The sequence below is a fragment of the Humulus lupulus genome, chromosome 7, assembly GCF_963169125.1.
Source record: "Humulus lupulus chromosome 7, drHumLupu1.1, whole genome shotgun sequence".
Taxonomy (NCBI): Eukaryota; Viridiplantae; Streptophyta; class Magnoliopsida; order Rosales; family Cannabaceae; genus Humulus; species Humulus lupulus.
In genome coordinates, this window is record NC_084799.1 from 172,497,543 (window position 1) to 172,516,815 (window position 19,273).

The window sequence follows — 19,273 nt, forward strand, 5'->3', positions numbered from 1 at the left end:
TGTGATTGTTTGTGTTACTTGGTGAAATCTGTGACATTGTATGCATCAGTGGCATCGTAATTCAAAAAATCGTTTGGTGAAAAAATTAGTGTCTGTACGTGAAATTGAAAGTGTTTTTGAAAATTTAAGCATAATGGAACAAGAACCTAATGTTGTGCAAGAAAAAACTCTTCTTGAATACTTTTCACCTATTTCATCTAATGCCCCATCATGAATTGTTTTGCCCACTACTAATGCCACTCATTTTGAACTTAAACCATCAATCATTCAATTGTTACCATCATTTTATGGTTTAGAAAGAGAGGATCCATACATGCATGTAAAAGACTTTTTGGAAATTTGCTCAACCTTTCGTTTTCAAAATTTTTCAGATGAGTCGGTTAAACTTAGGTTGTTTCCTTTTTCTTTAAAAGATAGAGCCAAAGCTTGGTTAAACTCACTTCCAACTGGAACCATCACTACTTGGGATCAACTTTTTAATAAATTTCTTGCTAAATTTTTCCCCATGTCCAAAACTGATAGTTTAAGAAGAGAAATCTCCGAATTTTATCAAAAAGACAATGAAGAATTTTATGAATGTTGGGAAAGATTTAAAGATTTATTATTAAAATGTCCCCACCATGGTTTTGAAAAATGGAGACTTGTAAAATATTTTTATGATGGTTTAACCCCTTCAAACCGACAAATGATTCAATCTATGCATACAGGAAAATTTTTAAAATTGCAAGGGCAAGAGGCTTGGGACGCTCTTGAAGAATTGTCTGTTAATTCACAACAATGGAATTATTCTGAGCCTAGGTCTAGAGCCAACCCTTCATCAAAAAGAGAAGGAAAATATAAAATAAAAGAAGAAAATGATTTAAGAACATCTTTTGATAAATTAGCAAGAAAAGTAGAAGCCTTAGTAATAAGTCAATCTATGAATTCTCATGTGCAACCTAAAAAAGATGTTTGTTCTTTATGTGCTAGTTCATGTCATAATGCTCAATCATGTCCTTATTTTGTTGAAACATTTTCTGAAGAGGCTAATGCTCTACATTCATATGGAAAACCTTCTTCTGATAGCCCATTTTCTAACACATACAATCCAAATTGGAGAAACCACCCTAATTTTTCCTGGAGACAAAACCAACCACAAATGAATCAAGGAAACCAATTCCACCTGCCAAATCCAAATCATGCTCAACCAAGTCAACCTTACCCTCCACAAAGAAAACCTTCCTTAGAAAACACCTTACAACAATTCATGCAATCCACCCAACAAATCTTGCAAAATCAGTCTCAATCCATTGCCAAACTCGAGACACAATTGGGTCAACTTGCTAATGCTGTAACTGAGAGAGAAAAAGGAAGATTTCCTAGTCAACCCATCCCAAATCCTAAAGGCCAATATGAAATAGGAGCCCCTAGTCATAAAGAAGAAGCTAAGTCTATTTCAACTCTTAGGTCCGGAAAACAAATTGCCAAACCCGATTACATACCTGAAGTTGAAAAAGACCAAAGCCAACCTCAGAGTTCCAACACGAATGACCTTTCAAAAGATGATGCTCAAATCCTTCCTTCCATCCCAAAAGCTCCTTTTCCACAAAGATTAATTCCACTCAAGAAAGGCAACCAATATAGTGACATCTTAGAAGTTTTCAAACAAGTAAGCATAAACATTCCTTTCTTAGATGCCATTAAACAAATTCCTGCCTATTCTAAATTCTTAAAAGATCTTTGCACTGTTAAAAGAAACACAAATGTTCCAAAAAAGGCGTTTTTAACTGAACAAGTTAGCTCCATAATTCAATATAAAAGCCTTGTCAAGTATAAAGATCCCGGTTGTCCAACAATTTCATGCATCATTGGCGATCATTTTATTAACAAAGCCTTACTTGATTTAGGAGCTAGTGTGAATTTACTGCCTTATTCTGTGTATAAGCAACTTGGTCTAGGAGAATTAAAACCAACTTCTATAACACTTCAATTAGCCGATCGTTCAGTGAAAATCCCTAGAGGTATTGTAGAAGATGTTTTAATTAAAGTGGATAAATTCTATTTCCCTGTGGACTTTATTGTTCTTGATACTCAACCTGTTGAAAATGCTCATGCTCAAATACCCATCATTCTAGGTAGACCATTTTTAGCTACATCTAATGCAATTATCAACTGTCGTAATGGTGTATTGAAATTATCTTTTGGAAATATGACTGTTGAATTAAATGTTTTTAATGTTGCTAAATCTGTGGAGTGTGAGGAAGTGCATGAAGTTAATATGATAGGGAGTATGTGTGAAGATGATGGAAGTGACATACTTGATTTTTGTGAAAAATACTTTGGTATGAACTTGCATATTGATGATTTTCATGATGAAGTGAATTCTTTGTTAGAATCTATACCCTTAAATGAAACCAAAGTTGAACCATTTTCACCCTTAGATCATGTTCAATCAATTTTTGAGTCTCCAAAGTTAGACCTTAAACCTTTGCCAGAAAATTTAAAATATGCTTTTCTAGGAGAGTCTGAAACCTTGCCTGTTATCATAGCATCTGCTTTAGATAAAGAACAAGAAGATAAATTGTTAGATGTCCTTAGAAAACATAAGGAAGCCATAGGTTGGACTATTGGAGACATCAAGGGAATTAGCCCATCCATATGCATGCATAGAATCCATCTAGAAGAAAATGCCAAAACCTCTCGGGAATGTCAAAGAAGGTTAAATCCAAATATGAAAGAGGTCGTTAGGGAAGAAGTACTTAAACTGTTAGATGTAGGTATCATTTACCCTATCTCTGATAGTCAATGGGTTAGTCCAGTTCAAGTAGTGCCTAAAAAGTCTGGGATCACAGTTGTTGAAAATGAGAAAAATGAATTAATCCCTACTCGAGTGCAAACGGGGTGGAGAGTGTGTATAGACTATAGAAAGCTAAATAATGTTACTAGAAAAGACCACTTTCCTTTACCCTTTATTGATCAAATGCTTGAACGTTTAGCTGGCCATGCATATTATTGTTTTCTTGATGGCTATTCGGGATATAACCAAATCCCCATTGCCCCTGAAGATCAAGAAAAGACTACCTTCACTTGCCCTTTTGGAACATTTGCATATCGTCGCATGCCTTTTGGTCTTTGTAATGCTCCTGCAACTTTTCAAAGATGTATGATTGCAATATTTTCTGATATGGTTGAAAGAAATCTTGAAGTGTTTATGGATGATTTTTCTGTGTTTGGAAATTCTTTTGATGACTGTTTGCACCATCTTTCTCTTGTTTTAATTCGTTGCAAAGAAAAGAATTTAGTTCTTAATTGGGAAAAATGTCATTTTATGGTTAAAAAAGGAATTGTTTTAGGTCATGTAATTTCATCTGAGGGAATAGAAGTTGATAAAGCAAAAGTTGACCTTATTTCAAAACTTCCCCCACCTAAAACAATAAAGGAAATTAGATCATTCTTAGGCCATGCCGGTTTTTATAGAAAATTCATAAAAGACTTTAGCAAAATCTCACGCCCATTATGTCATTTGCTAGGAAAAGAGAATGCTTTTGTCTTTGATAATGATTGTCATGTTGCATTTGAAAGATTGAAATCCCTTTTGACTAGTGCACCTATTATTCGCCCTCCTGATTGGAATATTCCTTTTGAAATAATGTGTGATGCTTCTGATTATGCTATTGGTGCTGTTCTAGGACAAAGAATTAACAAGTTACCTCATGTAATCTACTATGCTAGCAAAACTTTGAACGATGCTCAATTAAATTATTCTACAACTGAAAAAGAATTGCTTGCTGTTGTGTTTGCATTGGAGAAATTTAGGTCTTATTTGTTAGGATCTAAAATAATTGTCTATTCTGATCATGCTGCATTGAAATATCTCTTGTCGAAAAAAGATGCTAAATCTCGCTTAATTCGTTGGATCTTGCTTTTACAAGAATTTGATTTAGAGATACGAGATAAAAAAGGTTCTGAAAATGTTGTTGCTGATCATTTGTCTAGAATTGTTGTTGAGACTAATAATGAATCCACCACTATAACTGAAACTTTTCCTGATGAACAACTCATGCATGTATCTTCTTTGCCTTGGTATGCTGACATTGTGAATTATTTGGTCACTGGTGAAATTCCTTCTCATTGGTCTAAGCATGACAAATCTAAATTTTATTCTGAAGTGAAAAATTTCATGTGGGATGATCCTTATCTGTTTAAATATTTTCCTGATCAAATAATAAGGAGATGCATTCCAAATTGTGATCAACTTAAAATCATATCTTTTTGTCATGATCATGCATGTGGTGGACATTTTAGTGGTAAGAAAACTGCTTTGAAAATTTTACAATGTGGATTTTATTGGCCTACTATTTTTCATGACACTTATGTTTATTGCAAATCTTGTGAACGTTGTCAAATGTTAGGGAGTGTAACTAGAAGAAACATGATGCCTTTGAATCCTATCCTTATAGTTGAAATATTTGATGTTTGGGGCATTGATTTTATGGGTCCATTTCCTAACTCTTTTGGTAACTTGTACATTCTTGTTGGTGTTGATTATGTGTCTAAATGGGTTGAAGCTGTTGCATGCCACACAAATGACCATAAAGTTGTGCTTAAGTTTTTGAAAGAAAATATTTTCTCCCGTTTTGGCTCACCACGTGCTATCATTAGTGATAACGGTACACACTTTTGTAATAGATCTTTTGAGCATTTAATGAAACAATATGGTATTACACATAAAGTCACTACACCTTATCACCCACAAACTAGTGGTCAAGTTGAAATATCAAATAGGGAAATTAAGCACATCTTAGAGAAAACTGTCAATCCAACTAGGAAAGATTGGTCCTTAAGACTCATTGATGCATTATGGGCATATAGGATTGCATACAAAACACCCATTGGAATGTCTCTTTATAGACTTGTGTATGGAAAGGCATGTCACTTACCCGTTGAGCTAGAACATAGAGCCTATTGGGCAATTAAGCAATTGAATTTTTCGTTAGACAAAGCGGGTGAGAAAAGAAAGCTTCAATTAAATGAGTTAGAAGAGCTTAGGCATGATGCATATGACTATTCCAAAAAATATAAGGATCGAATGAAGATTTACCATGACAAAAACATTTTGCGAAAAGATTTCTCTCCCGGTCAAAAAGTCCTTTTATACAATTCTCGTTTGCATCTCTTCCCGGGGAAGTTACGCTCTAGGTGGGTAGGTCCATACATTGTTCGCACTGTTTTTCCACATGGAGCCATTGAAATTGAAAATCCTAATAATGGTAATGTATTCAAAGTGAATGGACAAAAATTGAAACCATTTTTAGAATTGAAAACTGCTAAAGTGGATGAAATCCTTCTTGAGGATCCTATTTACCATGGTCCTTGATCGCTCTCATCAATTATTGGTAAATGTGTGTTTTATTTATGTGTTTAGGTTAACTTCTTGTTTTGATTTTTGTTTCTTTTTTTTTGTGCACTCTTGACATGCTCTATGATGAGGTACGACCATTCTAAACTCTCAACTCTTTCACACTTCAATTTATATTTGTATTTTGATACATTGAGGACAATGCATAATTTAAGTTTGGGGGTAGTGGGTTTCTTTGGTTACTTCTTTCATGTGTTGAAAATGGTAGAATTTTTTTTTTTTTTGGGTAGAATTTCTATTAAAAAAACAAAAAAAATATATTATCTCTCTAGTAATATATATTTATATATAGTTTTGTACTTTTGCACTTTATTTTCTATCTAAAAATTAAAAAAACAAAAAAAACAAAGAAAAAACCCTTTTGGTGATATCCGTTTTTCCTATGATAATACCCTTGATTGAGTTTGATTTTAGTTTAAAAAATATATGGATCTTTCTTAAGCTTTGTGTTTAATTCTTGGGTCAATTTTGCTTAAAAAAACAATTGATATTTTGAAAAAAATTATTCATCATAATATGTGAAATAAATAGTTTATTACCACAATTTTTCCAAAATTCACATAATAACTTGATAAATAGTTTTGGACTTCTAATTTAAAATATATTTTCAAAGCAAGATTGACTATGGAATTAATTACATAAGGTTAATTTTGATTCATATTTTTTATAAATTATTTTCAATGTGCAATCTTTGAGGACACTTTTGATATCACCAAATATAAAAAAAAAAAAATGTGTGTGTATTTTTAATTTTTCTTTTGCTCGAGGACTAGCAAAATATTAAGTTTGGGGGTGTGATAACTCTACAAAATAGAGTTATTTTACCACTTTTTATATGCTAATTGTTGCTTAGTTCTTGAGTTTTTAATTAACTTATTAAGTTTTTATGTAATTTTTAATTTATTAGTCTTATTGTTGTTTTCTAGATTTTTATATGTTTTTATAGATATTTTATTGTTTTATGTTGTAATTTAATTAGTTGAAATTAGTGTTGTTAGTTGAATGCTAAAAATATGGTTTTATTGAAAATAAATGTTATGTAAATTAAATTTTAATTAATATTTTCATTGGAGTTATATGATATATTTTATTAATGAAAATATTTAATTTTAATTTAGTTTATAATTTATTTGGTAGGGAAGTTATTGCAAGTTTGGACTTTAAAAAGTAAGAAAAAGAATGAAGAAAAGTGTGGCATTTTCAAGAGAAAGCAAGAAAAGTAGCATTTTTTAAAGGCCCAAAAGCCATTCTCTACCACCAAGCCCACGGTCAGGCCCGTTCCACTTCTTGCATCAGCTCATGTCCAGCAGCCATACATTTACTCCCAGCCGTGTGAAGCAAGCTCACGCCTCCTCATCTTCAGCCAATCACCTCAGTCCACGCCAGGCAGCTCAATCCTTGCAATTCGCCAGCTGTCGCCACCAAGCAGTCCTTTCCTCAGCATATATCATCACGGATGCTTCTCCCACGGGTCCAATTCCACCTGCCGAGCATCACATATCCCAGGCCTGGGTCCGATTCGCCTGGCCCTTTAACACAAAGCAAGCCCAGCCTCCAAATCTCACTAACGTGGACCAGCCACACCTCCAAAGCTACACGGGCCCATGTCCACGTCTCCCAGGCCCAAGCCTGGGCCCGATTCCAACTCTTCAGCAATTACACTCCAAAGCCCAATCCGTTACTACACCAGCTGCCTCAAGACCTCTCCAAGCCAGCAGTTGATCCATTTGGGCCGGATCCCTCCTTAGGCCCAACGCACTCTTCTCTTCAGCAAGCCTTCAATACCTCAACTTGCACTAGCCTTCCCACCGTGGGCCTCCCAGCTCGCCTGGCCCAAAATGCCCCATATGCCACAGCTACCAATAGCCACCAAAAAGCCAAAAATTACATTTTTATTCCCAATAGTTTTCACCAAAATATCAATTCACTCTTCCCTATTTTTCTTACCTAAATAAACATTCCTAATTCATTTTTTTACCATAACTTTTCACTACTCTTTTACCCAACCAAACATTTCATCTTTCCAATACTCTTACATTTACTATATTTATCCTACCACTTCCCAACACAATTAAATTAATCATTTTTATTTATTTTAATTTGATTAATTTAATCTCCACATTTTGCCTATAAATAGAGTATTGTAAGACCATTGGAGGGGGCTCTTCTTCTTCATATTTTTCAACCTCTTCTACACATTTTTCTCTTCTTTTCACTAGTTTCTCTCTACCATTGTCATCTTTTGAAGAGCATGTCAAGTATGTTATTTTGTAATTTTTATCTAGTTATGAGCTTCTAATCTTTTTCAAAGGTTATTAAGATGATGATGAAGCAAAATGTAACTAGATAGTATTTTTTAGTATATGTTGATTTCCCATTTGTGTAACATTGTTTATGGATTTTTCTATCAATGATATGCATTTTTCATCTATTATTGAGTGTTAAAGCATATTACACTTAGTTCTTCATTATGCAAAAATATGATATTCTTTGATTAAATGTTTTTCATTAAATTGTTCACATCTAATTCTTAGAGCATAAGTATCATATTTTGCCTAAACATAATCTCTTTGATTTTTTGTAGTTTCATTAGGTTGTAACACAACTAATGCTGAGAAATTATATCTTATAAAAGTGAAGAAAAATCCTACCTTTTTGAAAGAGTAACTTGTGCTTGAATAGAAAATATATTTTGAAAAAATATATAGTGTAATTTATTTCAACTATATTAAAACTTGGGAATCAATATACTTATAAATACTATTGAACTTGCATTTTGTGGATTCTAACATCTTAATAATCTTATTTTTTTTATATATCATTTGAAAACAATTTTTCTATTTAATCTTAAATATTTTTATTACTTGTCTTTTATTTTTCTAAAACAAAATCTCATCAAATATTTGGAACTAGGTTAGAATATTATTGCTTTGTTTGAAATAGTTTCTTTTGATGTTAGTCAACTCCCATGGGTTCGACCTCGTACTTACATGAACATTATATTCCGAAACGATTCGTGCACTTGCGAGTTATAAATATTTAAAACATACCCGTTTTGGGTCCATCAATAGGGTCGGAGCTTCCTGAGAAGCTCGTGACCAGAGCAGTTCATAACCCGAGCTGCTCCGTCTGTGGCCTTCGGATGTCATTCTCAGCTCCTGGGGCAACAAATGCGAGCTGGAAACAGGACCCCCTCGAGCTGACAAGGGCCCGTCCTGGAAATAGAGCCTCCGGCCTGCGGGAGCCTCGGACTAAATCAGGTTTAGTCCGAGGCTCGCCCTGCTAAACAGCCTGTGGGAAAACCAGGGCGTACAGGATTCAATAGAAGTTTATATTAAACAAATAATCATGAAAATAAAGCATGTGAGCAAAGTGATTGACCAAGTCAAAAAAATGATTTCTATTCTTTTATTGATAATAAAATGAGATTACAAAGAATTTGAGTTTTAATTAGGGCATAAAACCCCAACAATTTCGATGTTGGGGCGAACATATAATTTAGATGTTATGTTCGATATAATATCGATGCTGAATCGATACCATATATGTTGATTTGGTTCAACATCGATATGGCATCGATACACCATCGAAATGGAATCGCGTACATATGGCAACCATCAGCATTGATTATGCATCAAAATGTCATCGATGTGGCATTGATGTTGAACTGCAATACAGATTTTCATAGACATTGATTCATTATCGATTCTTCATCGATTACACTTTATTTTAATAATTTTCTTATGTTTTTTTGTTTGTAAATTTGCAGGTTCCAGAGTTAATATAATTTTTTCTTACAACGGTGTTTGGGAACAGAAATGAGAGAAATGGAATTTTAAAGCTGGTTTGAACACTATAATGCCCGTACCAATTGATGTTGGTTACATAGAATTATTGGAGAAGTTATATTCAAAGCTGAAAGTGGATATGTCATTGTTTGACTTAAAGTTGGAAGTGTCGTTTACATGCAATGATTTTAGCGTAGATCCTATTGAAATCACAGATGATGAAGGAGTTAGTGCTCTTATTCTTGACAATTCGAAATCCTTAAGACATCGGGTTCCTTTATGCGTTAGTTCGATTGCAAAGAACATTGCTCTTATTGATCCATCTCCTAGAGCGAGTGTTAATATGGAAAATCATAATCAATCCTGCACGCCTGTTCCACAAACAGCTCCTAGGCCAAGTGCATGCATGGGAGGTCCTACTCATAATGAAACTTTTTTCCCCCAACAAATCTCCCGCATGATGATGGGTATGAGTATGAGCCTTATGTCAATGACGATCCAGTTGCCCATTTTGGTGATGATGATGAAAGAGTTGAGGGGTGCAATAGTTCTGATGATAACTTAGAGGATCGGTTGTCGATGCTACCTGTGGTTCAAGTAGATAATTTAAATGTACGACCCTTGCCAATACATCAAGAAAGCCAAGGACGGAGGACTGCTGGCGCAAAGAGTATTCGTCCAACTACACAAGACAATAGAAATAGATGGGGTTCTCCGGCGTATACTACTTAAGACATCCCATGCCCCTCTTATGTTATCCCCACGTTATCTAGAGTAGTTGTGGAGTAATAGAAGTTGGGAAGGTTTTTGAGAACAAGTTAGAGTTGAAGAAGAAGGCACACTTGTATGCAATGAAGCCGAACTTCGAGTTTGTAGTGAAGAAGCCAGGTACTGAAGTTTGGTATATCACTTGCAATGATCCTGATTGTGGGTGGAGATTGAGGGGGAAGAGAATGCCTAAATCTGATATGTTCGAGATAACTCATTTTACCAATAAACACACTTGCTCACTTGACCTCCGACATAAAGGCCATCGCCAAGCTGCACCTTGGGTTATTGGTCATTGCATAAAGAAAAAATATCAGACTGGATCGAATTCCTACATGGCAAACAACATAAGAGAAGCCATTAAGAATGATTATGGCATTGAGTTGTCATATGGAAAAGCTTGGAGATGCCGAGAGAAGACTCTTTCTTATGTCAGAGGGACACTGGAAGCATCCTACCAGAAGTTACCATCGTACTTGTTCATGCTTCAACAGAAAAATCCCGGGACGTTGACAGATTTTGTCACTGAGGAAGATAGATTCAAATATTTATTTTTCTCACTCGGAGTTAATAGAAGAGGGTTTCGTACATGTCGTCCTATGTTATGTGTGGACGATACTTTTTTAAAGACAAAATACGGTGGGCAGATGTTATGTACAGTCGCACTGGATGCAAATAACCATCTATATCCAGTTGCATTTGGTATTGTGGATAGTGAGAATCATGACTTGGAAGTATTTCATGTCAAAGCTAAAAGAAGCGATTGGGGAAGTTGAGGACCTGGCGTTTGTATCTGACAGGCATGCAAGTATTACACATGCCTTGGAAACTATTTTCCCCGATGCCTATCACGGTGCTTGCTACCACCACATTAGTATGAATGTGGTTGCTAAATTCAAGACTGATCATTGTCATGTGTTGATGTATAATGCTGTATATGCTTTTAGGAAACCCGAGTTCCACGCTAACTTCAAAAAAATCAAATCAAAAGACCCAGCTATTGCTCAATACCTAGAAGGCATGAGTTTTGATAAGTGGGCCTGTGCTTACTTTCCTGGAAATAGGTATGTCATTGTGAATTGTATTTTAATTTATGAAATCTTCTAAATGTACATTACTATTAAATGTTAGTTTTCGTGGATACCTGGTATAATATAATGACAAGCAATTATGCTGAAAGTTTCAACAATAAGACCCGGGATGCTAGGAGCTTTCCGATAACTACATTCATCGAATTTATTCGCTTCACACTGCAGTCCTGGTTCTGTGATAGGAGAGAAACTAGCGAGAAGACAACTACAACTCTTGCACCGACCTGTGAGAAAAATTTGGTGGATATGGTTGAGAAAACTCGATTCTTGTTCCCTTATGCAATAGGGAGGCATGAGTTCCATGTGTTAGATGGTGAGCTGAATGGTGAAGTCGACCTCCTAAATAAGACATGCACATGTGTCGTGTTTCAAATTATTGGTATCCCATGTGCTCATGCAGTATCTGGATCCCTTAAGCGAGGGGTAAACTTTTATTCGCTGTGTTCAGATTACTATAAAATTGAGACATGGAGGTCCAAATCGAGCTTGTACAAATCATCAGGTACATCGCACATGCTAAAAGCTCGTTCCAACATATTGAACCTAATGTCTATCTCGGGTTCCACACTAAAATATGTATCAACTAGGCGGGAGGAAGTAAGGTGAGGTTGAATGTCAACGACAAGTGGTGGACAGGAGCAGCTCAGGCCAGTGATAATGGCAAACTCGTGCACCCCAAACTTACATAAGTTTGGACCCATCAAGAAGTGCACCTCATCGCCACGTGGAGACTTGACCTTCCGCAAAAGCAGTGTGTGCGCCAATGCCCCAGAGAACGAAAAGGCAGGGGCTGTGAAGAATGGTCCAAAAACAGACTCATTCACCCTCCCCAACAATCCATGCTCCTCAAATCTTTTCTTCAATTTTGTTAACCTCCCGGAACCCCTATAGGTCATACGACTGACATAATGATCCTCTATAGGGTTCAAGCGGTGGGATACGTTTGGGTGGCATCTGCAAAATATCAAAAAAAAAAAAATAGAATTAGTTGAATTTACAAAAAATACTCAGTCTGTTGTTGTCATCGATGTTCCATTGAAATGCTATCGATATACCATCGAAATGCCATCGATATACCATTGAAATGTTATCGATATACCATCGAAATGCCATCGATATACAACTGACTAAGCCACCATCGAATCAGCATCGAAATACTATCGATATACCATCGAAACTGATTTTACAAATAAACAAACAAACTATCAATGTGCCATCGAAATGGAATCGAAATAGCATCGATAAACCATCAAAATAACATCGATGGAGCATCGAATATCTTTCGAGTAGATAACATATAAAAGCCATCGGCATCGCATCAACATAGCATCGAATAAACATCGATGCATCGCCATCAAATTAATGTGCTCGAACAACCATCGAAATGGCGTCGAAATAACATCAAAATTAAAAGATTTACCAAAATATAACTAAAACCAAGACATCATCGAAATACCATCGAACTATAATCGAAATTGCATCGAAGTCAGCATTGACATATCATCGATTTTATACAAAAAAAATGAAAACAATGCAAGCATTGAAATAACATCAATATACCATCGATTGCGCATCGATGGGCTATCGCCTTCATTTACTGGTCCATCGAAATACTATCGATGCAGCATCGATTGCGCATCGATGAACTACTTTTCAATAATTTAAAAATCTGCACATGCACTGTATGTCATCGAATTACCATCGATGAAACATCGAAATTGCATCGATGTGGAATCGAATGAACATCGACCCACAATTTTTTTTTGCAGAATTTAAACATAATCTTCCAAAATGATACACATAGAATCAAACCCATTTTAAGCACATTTTTGCAAAATAAAGATTAAAAATAAAACCCATTTCATTGATTTTATACATTACGATTCAATTTTTTTTTAAAAAAAAAACCACAAAAACTGACTTACCGTTGCCGACGATGGAGAAGAAGGTGACGATGGCGGTTGTGACGAGAGAGAGCTTCGCTTGAGAGAGATGGTGAGAATGTGAGGGGTCTGAGAGGTTGAGAGAAAATTCTACTGAGAGAGAAATGAGAGAGTTCGGCTCGGAAGAGAGTGTTTAATGCTAGGGGTATTTTTGTTCAAAAAAATTAGAAATGGCATATATTTGGGAGAGTAAGTTATGTTAGCATTTTAAAAAAATTAAATATGTTATAAGATATATAGTGTAAAATTTCCTTTATTTAATGAGTAAAATATGAGGGCATTTTAGTTATATTAAAATATAATTAGACCAAAATTAAACTTATGATATTATTTTGTTTAATTTTGCAAAACAGGACATCTTAATTGTCATTTAACAAATCAGAAGTTTCTATAGGCAACTTTTTGCAAAATAGACTCAAATTATACTCCTCGTCAAGACTCGGACTCAAGAAAAGTTGGCTAACTAACTAAAAACCGTAACATATACGAACTATGTACAAAGTATTATAACTTGCAATTGTCCTCACTAAAATTTACTCGTTTTGGCTTCATAATTCTGAGAGAAGTAAAAGAGAGAACTTGTATCCAAGAAAAACCAAAACAAAACATCGAAGATAAAGAAAAATTAGTATTAATAATAAACATAGAAGCGAGATGAGAGAGCTGTTGGTTCTTGATAATGGTGTCTTGTGTTTCTTCATGGTTATGGGGTTTCTATGTATCGGTGCTCATGGCCAAAGGATCCCAGTATTCCCCGTAAGGAGAAACGTCTCTGCATTGTACGTACTGGGGGATTCTTCTGTCGATTGCGGGAGCAACACTCTCTTCTACTCTCGCCTTCATCGAAATCTCTCCTTATTTCCTTGCAATGGCGCTGATGGCAATCTTCTTCCCCATCTTCTTGGTACTACTCTCTGTCTCTTACTGTTTCTTTGTATTTTTTTCTTGGGTCAACTGTATTTCTTTCTTCTGGTCATGGCGAACCCCTCATTCTTTGTAGTATGTTATTTAATAGAATAATGAAAATATGTGTAACAGTCATACTGATATCGCACGTCTCGAATATGCATATTTTTGTTGGTTCCTCGTATGCAAATAAGTGTTTCCCTTCCTAGAGAAGGGTCTGAAAGTTTTGAAGATGAAATCTCAAATAACATGATTTCAAGGTTTTACAATTCTAATTGTTGTTATTTTATGACCAAGACAGCTGAGAAGATGGGCTTGCCATATGCCTTGTCATTTTACACTCAAAACGGCTCCATTGGAGATCTGATGACAGGACTCAATTTTGGCTCTGCACAAGCCACAATAATGAACCCCAGCAGCCAAGGCTACCAGTCCCTTAACCAACAGCTTCGCCAAGTTTTCGAGATGATGGAGCTCTTGCAGCTTCAGCTCAGCCCGAACATGGCACTTCGGTTTATTCGATCCTCCGTTTATTACCTCTCTTTTGGCAAAGATGACTACATCAACTTCTACCTGAGTAATAGTAATAGTGGTTCCTCTGGTGGAGCACCAAAATATAGTAGCCATGAGTTTGCACACATTTTGGTATCTGAAATGATCAATGTTGTGAGGAGCCTTCATGATATGAAAATTAGGAAGATCATATGCCAGGGAATATTGCCTCTGGGGTGCACTCCGCGAATGGCGTTTGAATCATTTGACTTTGAAGCTAGTGAACACAGTAGAAGAGGATGTTGGGAGAAGGTTAATAGAATGGTTCTAGAGTTCAATATAATGTTGGAGGAGAAAATTATAGAGCTTAATGAAGAAATGCCTGATGCCCATATACTCTTCTGTGATGTTTATCAAGGGATCAAAGAGATCATAACTAAACCAGAGCGCTATGGTATGAAATCTTTGAACCTCTGCTTTACATTTCTTTATATCTAATTGCTACAGTAACTTCTGTTAGGGCAATGATCTTGACCATATAACCTTGTAGAAAGGATTTAATATGCTTTAACTTCCAAAACATGACATTGATCTGAACGGCAGTCATGGATCGAACTTGTAAATATAACAAGGTTAAGTTCAGTTTAGCACTTCGAGTACAGAATTTGATGGACACTAATATATTACAGTTAACATTATGCATAATGTCAAGGTGTTTGTCGAAATTGCAGGATTTGATGATGTGAAGAGTGCGTGTTGTGGGCTGGGGTTGTACGGTGCATCCATTGGGTGCCTATCCATGGAGATGGCTTGCAACAACACCAGAAGTCATGTGTGGTGGGACCTATACAACCCCACCAAAGCAGTCAACTCCTTGTTGGCAGATTCTGCTTGGTCTGGCCACCCCTTTTCTGGCCTCTGCCGCCCTATGAGTATCCAAGATTTGCACACCTGACAGACTAGTTACCTTGCCTATTCTTACAACTGTGGTTGTTGTTTAACTACAGCAACTACATGTTGGAATTCTGACCATAAACATTGGTTAAATGATTCATAAAGTAGTTTCGCAATACAAAGACATACCTTTTGACTTAGAGAAATCAAATATGAGTGTTTAGGGCTCTACATTGCTTACATATTCTTATACTGCGAGTAAGCACGTGAGAGCCTCGTAAAAAAATTATCGAAAAAAACAACACACAGCTCATATCTGTTTCTTTATCCGGATTAAAATATTCAAATGTGCTCTCTCAGAATCATTGACCTTTATCTTTTTCTTTTTAACCAAATAAAAATACGTAAACAATCACTTCATTTTCTCACTCAAGTTCCTCACTCTTAAACCCTAACTAATCCATTATAATGGCGGCACAAGCCGGCTTCTCACTCTCGCTCCCAACCCGAACAACTGCTCCCTGTAAGACTCACCGCACTCGCATGGCGACTTCCAACTCGGCGAAACTTCCATCGATCGCCGGCCGTAAGCTTCGAGCCGCTGTGATCGGTGGTGGTCCAGCCGGATCCTCAGCCGCCGAAGCTCTAGCCTCCGGTGGCGTTGAGACATTCCTCTTAGAACGAGCCCCTTCCGCCGCCAAGCCTTGCGGTGGTGCCATCCCTCTCTGCATGCTCGACGAGTTTCAGATCCCCTTTCACCTTATCGACCGCCGCGTCACCCGAATGAAGATCATCTCGCCGTCAAACCTCGTCGTCGACTTCGGTCAAACCCTACTCCCCCACGAGTATATCGCAATGCTCCGTCGTGAGGTCCTCGATTCGTTTCTCCGATCACGCGCCGAGTCAGCCGGTGCATCCCTGATCTCCGGCCTCGTCACGAGTCTCGAGGTTCCGACCACGAAGAACGCGCCGTACGTCATACACTACGTAGCCACCGGCGAGGCTCGCCGGGAACGGCTTTCGGTGGACGTCGTCATCGGAGCCGACGGCGCCAACAGCCGAGTCGCAAAGTCTATCGGAGCCGGTGATTACGCCAGCGCCATAGCATTCCAAGAGAGGATCAGATTGCCAGACAACAAAATGGAGTACTACGAGAACTGTGCTGAGATGTATTTGGGAAACGACGTGTCGCCCGACTTTTACGCTTGGGTGTTTCCCAAATGCGATCACGTGGCAGTGGGCACGGGTACCGTGCGGGCCAAGAAAGATATTAAGGCCTATCAAAGGGCTATTAGGGAAAGGGCCAGTCCCAAGATCAGTGGTGGCAAGGTTATAAAGGTGGAGGCCCACCCAATCCCGGAGCACCCCCGGCCGATAAGGGTTCGTGGTCGAGTGGCACTCGTGGGAGATGCGGCGGGGTATGTAACTAAATGCTCGGGAGAAGGGATTTATTTTGCTGCGAAGTCAGGTAGAATGTGCGGGGAAGGGATTGTTAGGGCGTCGGAGGGCGGTCAAGGAATGATCGAGGAGGAGGATTTGAAGAGGAATTATTTGAAGGAATGGGATAGACAATATGTGACAACATTTAGGTTTTTAGATTTGTTGCAAAGGGTGTTTTATGGGAATAATGCTTCAAGGGAGGCTTTGGTGGAGCTTTGTGGGGATGAGTATGTGCAAAGAATGACGTTTGAGAGTTATTTGTATAAGAAACTAGCCGATGGTAATAGATGGAAGGACGCTAAAATGTTAGTTGATACCGTTGGAAGTTTGATGAGGTGTAATATCATGGGAAGGAATTGCGAGGTTTTAAGTTTATAAAATCATATTTAGTATTGCATTTTGTGGATTTTTGTTCTTCTACTTTATTTTTTTTATTTCTGTGGTTTGGAGGAGGACATAAGATGAAATTCTATTTGGTCAAATAATCATCTATATATTTACGATTTGTGCTAGCGTGATAGTAATATAGCTTAGATTATTTTATTTTTGTATTTTGGTAAAACATTAGTTACAAAGGTAAACTCAATATCAATTATAAGCACATAGAACAAGTATTATAATACATCGAGAAAGAAAGCTATTAAGGCATAGGCGTGTTTGTTTTGAGTAGTTGAGTTGTTTTGGAAAGTGTAGATGGGCTTAGGATGAAGATAATATGAAACTCTTGTGTACAAAATGGTTCACTTTACTCTTAAAATACATGTAGGACCCACACAAATTATTAACTTTACCCCTTAAAATTTGAATCAAACATAAGAATGGATTTAAATTCTCATTCCCATATTTACTTTACTCCATACCAAACATCTCCTTAAGGTTTTATAAAATCTCTCGGAAAATAGATACAATAAAATAACATAGAAAAACATCGTTTTAGCATCACTCTTCATAAAAAAAAATTCACTAGAAACCAATAGAATAACAGTCTAACTTGTTAAAGAGAATAGTAAACCAACCTATAAAAGAAATAAATTAAAAGTTGATGAGCACATTAAATTGAAGAAAAGGATAATAATAAAAAAATAAATAATATTTAACATATGTTTAAAGAAAGTCTCTTCAATTATTATTATCAAATCTGAACACATGGAATAGAATGAAGGGACTAAATTTTAGGAAAAATCTTTGATAGGGGTTTTTATAATGTCCGCAGCGAAGTAATATTGTTTTCAGTACTTTGATAAGTTATAACCACAATTTTTATATGATGGTGTACATTGTAGTTATAGTAAACCTTTTACAAGTTTTTCGGAAATTCTAAATAATTTACTGTACCAAAAACAAAATTCAAACAACTTGTTTCACATGCATACAAAATCACGTGCAAAATATTGTTTAAATAGTATTTGACACAGTAAATTATTTAGAATTTTTCAAAAACTGGTGGAAGGTGTACTATAACTACAATGTATATCGTTGATACATGTCGTATACCGCACCAAATCTGAACAATTATTTTTCTTTAAAATTTATCAACTACTTCTGTAGTGGTAATCCAAGTTGAACCAACAATGACTATAAATTCAATTTATTATTCAAGTAAATAACTAGTTAATGAAAATGGGGTAAATGAAGATGGTGGTGGTCCAAGAAGAAAAGCTCTTTCTAACATTGGAAACACAATGAAAAAATCCAATGTACTAAAGCCTAACAAGGAAAAAAATGTAGGACAACTGCGATACAACTTGTTACCAATCCTCTACCACCTTCATATAAGCTAGAATGCAGTGAACAATTACAACCACTACAATCTCAAAAGCTAGATAACAATGCAAATGGGACTGACTGTAATATCTGCTTCCTAAAGGAAATGTTATTTTGGTAACTTGGACTGACCAAGGGTATGTTGGTCATTTTGTGATCTATGTGATTTCATTTTTGTATGTTTATGTGATTATATGCTTTATGCAATATATTGAATTTCAACAATAGTGGATTCTTTCAAGAGGTAATAGTAGAATGTCACAAAGAGAAATATTCGGTTTTGGTTGAGTATAAGCTATTATTTGAGGTAATTAGTAATAGTGGTATCCTTGAGGTTGGTTAGGTGGTAAATAGATGGGAGGGGCATTTTAGTCATTTGGGTGAATGGATAGAAAAGGTGACCATAAGCCTTTCCCTTCCTCATTTTTCACATTACCTTCTTCTTCTCCTCTTTCTTTGTCTCTAAACTCTCTCTACCATATCTATTGATTCTTCTAAGTTGCTAAGTGAAATTGAAGATTCTTAGAGGATTAAACAGCTGCTAGTTACATCACCATCAACCAGGATTCAAATTTTAGAGAAAGGTAAGAGATTTCTAGTTTATGTTCTTCTCGTGTTCTTGATGAGAATTTGGAGGTTTTGCTTAATTTTCATTAATTGATGATCCTAGATTGTTTAGATGAGTGTGTTGATGATAGAAACATGTTTATGAATGAATTTGAGGTTTAGATTTGAACTAAAAAACATTAATTTATTTGGATTTTAGAATTGGGGAAAAATGAGTTTTAG

General features: G+C 36.2%; 2 protein-coding genes and 1 non-coding gene across 3 annotated transcripts; 2 read left to right on the top strand and 1 right to left on the bottom strand.

The window, feature by feature from the left end:
* Positions 1-520: 520 nt before the first annotated feature.
* Positions 521-627, bottom strand: LOC133793186 (small nucleolar RNA R71). Its single transcript, XR_009874643.1, has one exon. It is a non-coding gene; the product is annotated as a small nucleolar RNA R71 (small nucleolar RNA).
* Positions 628-13,642: 13,015 nt separating this feature from the next.
* LOC133792371 (GDSL esterase/lipase At1g71250-like) lies at positions 13,643-15,341 on the top strand. Its single transcript, XM_062230271.1, has 3 exons — positions 13,643-13,892; positions 14,196-14,840; positions 15,118-15,341. Exons 1-3 carry the CDS (start codon positions 13,643-13,645, stop codon positions 15,339-15,341), a joined length of 1,119 nt encoding a protein of 372 aa, XP_062086255.1.
* A 131-nt stretch (positions 15,342-15,472) lies between these two features.
* Positions 15,473-17,117, top strand: LOC133790006 (geranylgeranyl diphosphate reductase, chloroplastic-like). The gene has a single exon (XM_062227620.1). It carries the CDS (start codon positions 15,749-15,751, stop codon positions 17,096-17,098), a length of 1,350 nt encoding a protein of 449 aa, XP_062083604.1. The 5' UTR covers positions 15,473-15,748; the 3' UTR covers positions 17,099-17,117.
* Positions 17,118-19,273: the final 2,156 nt, after the last annotated feature.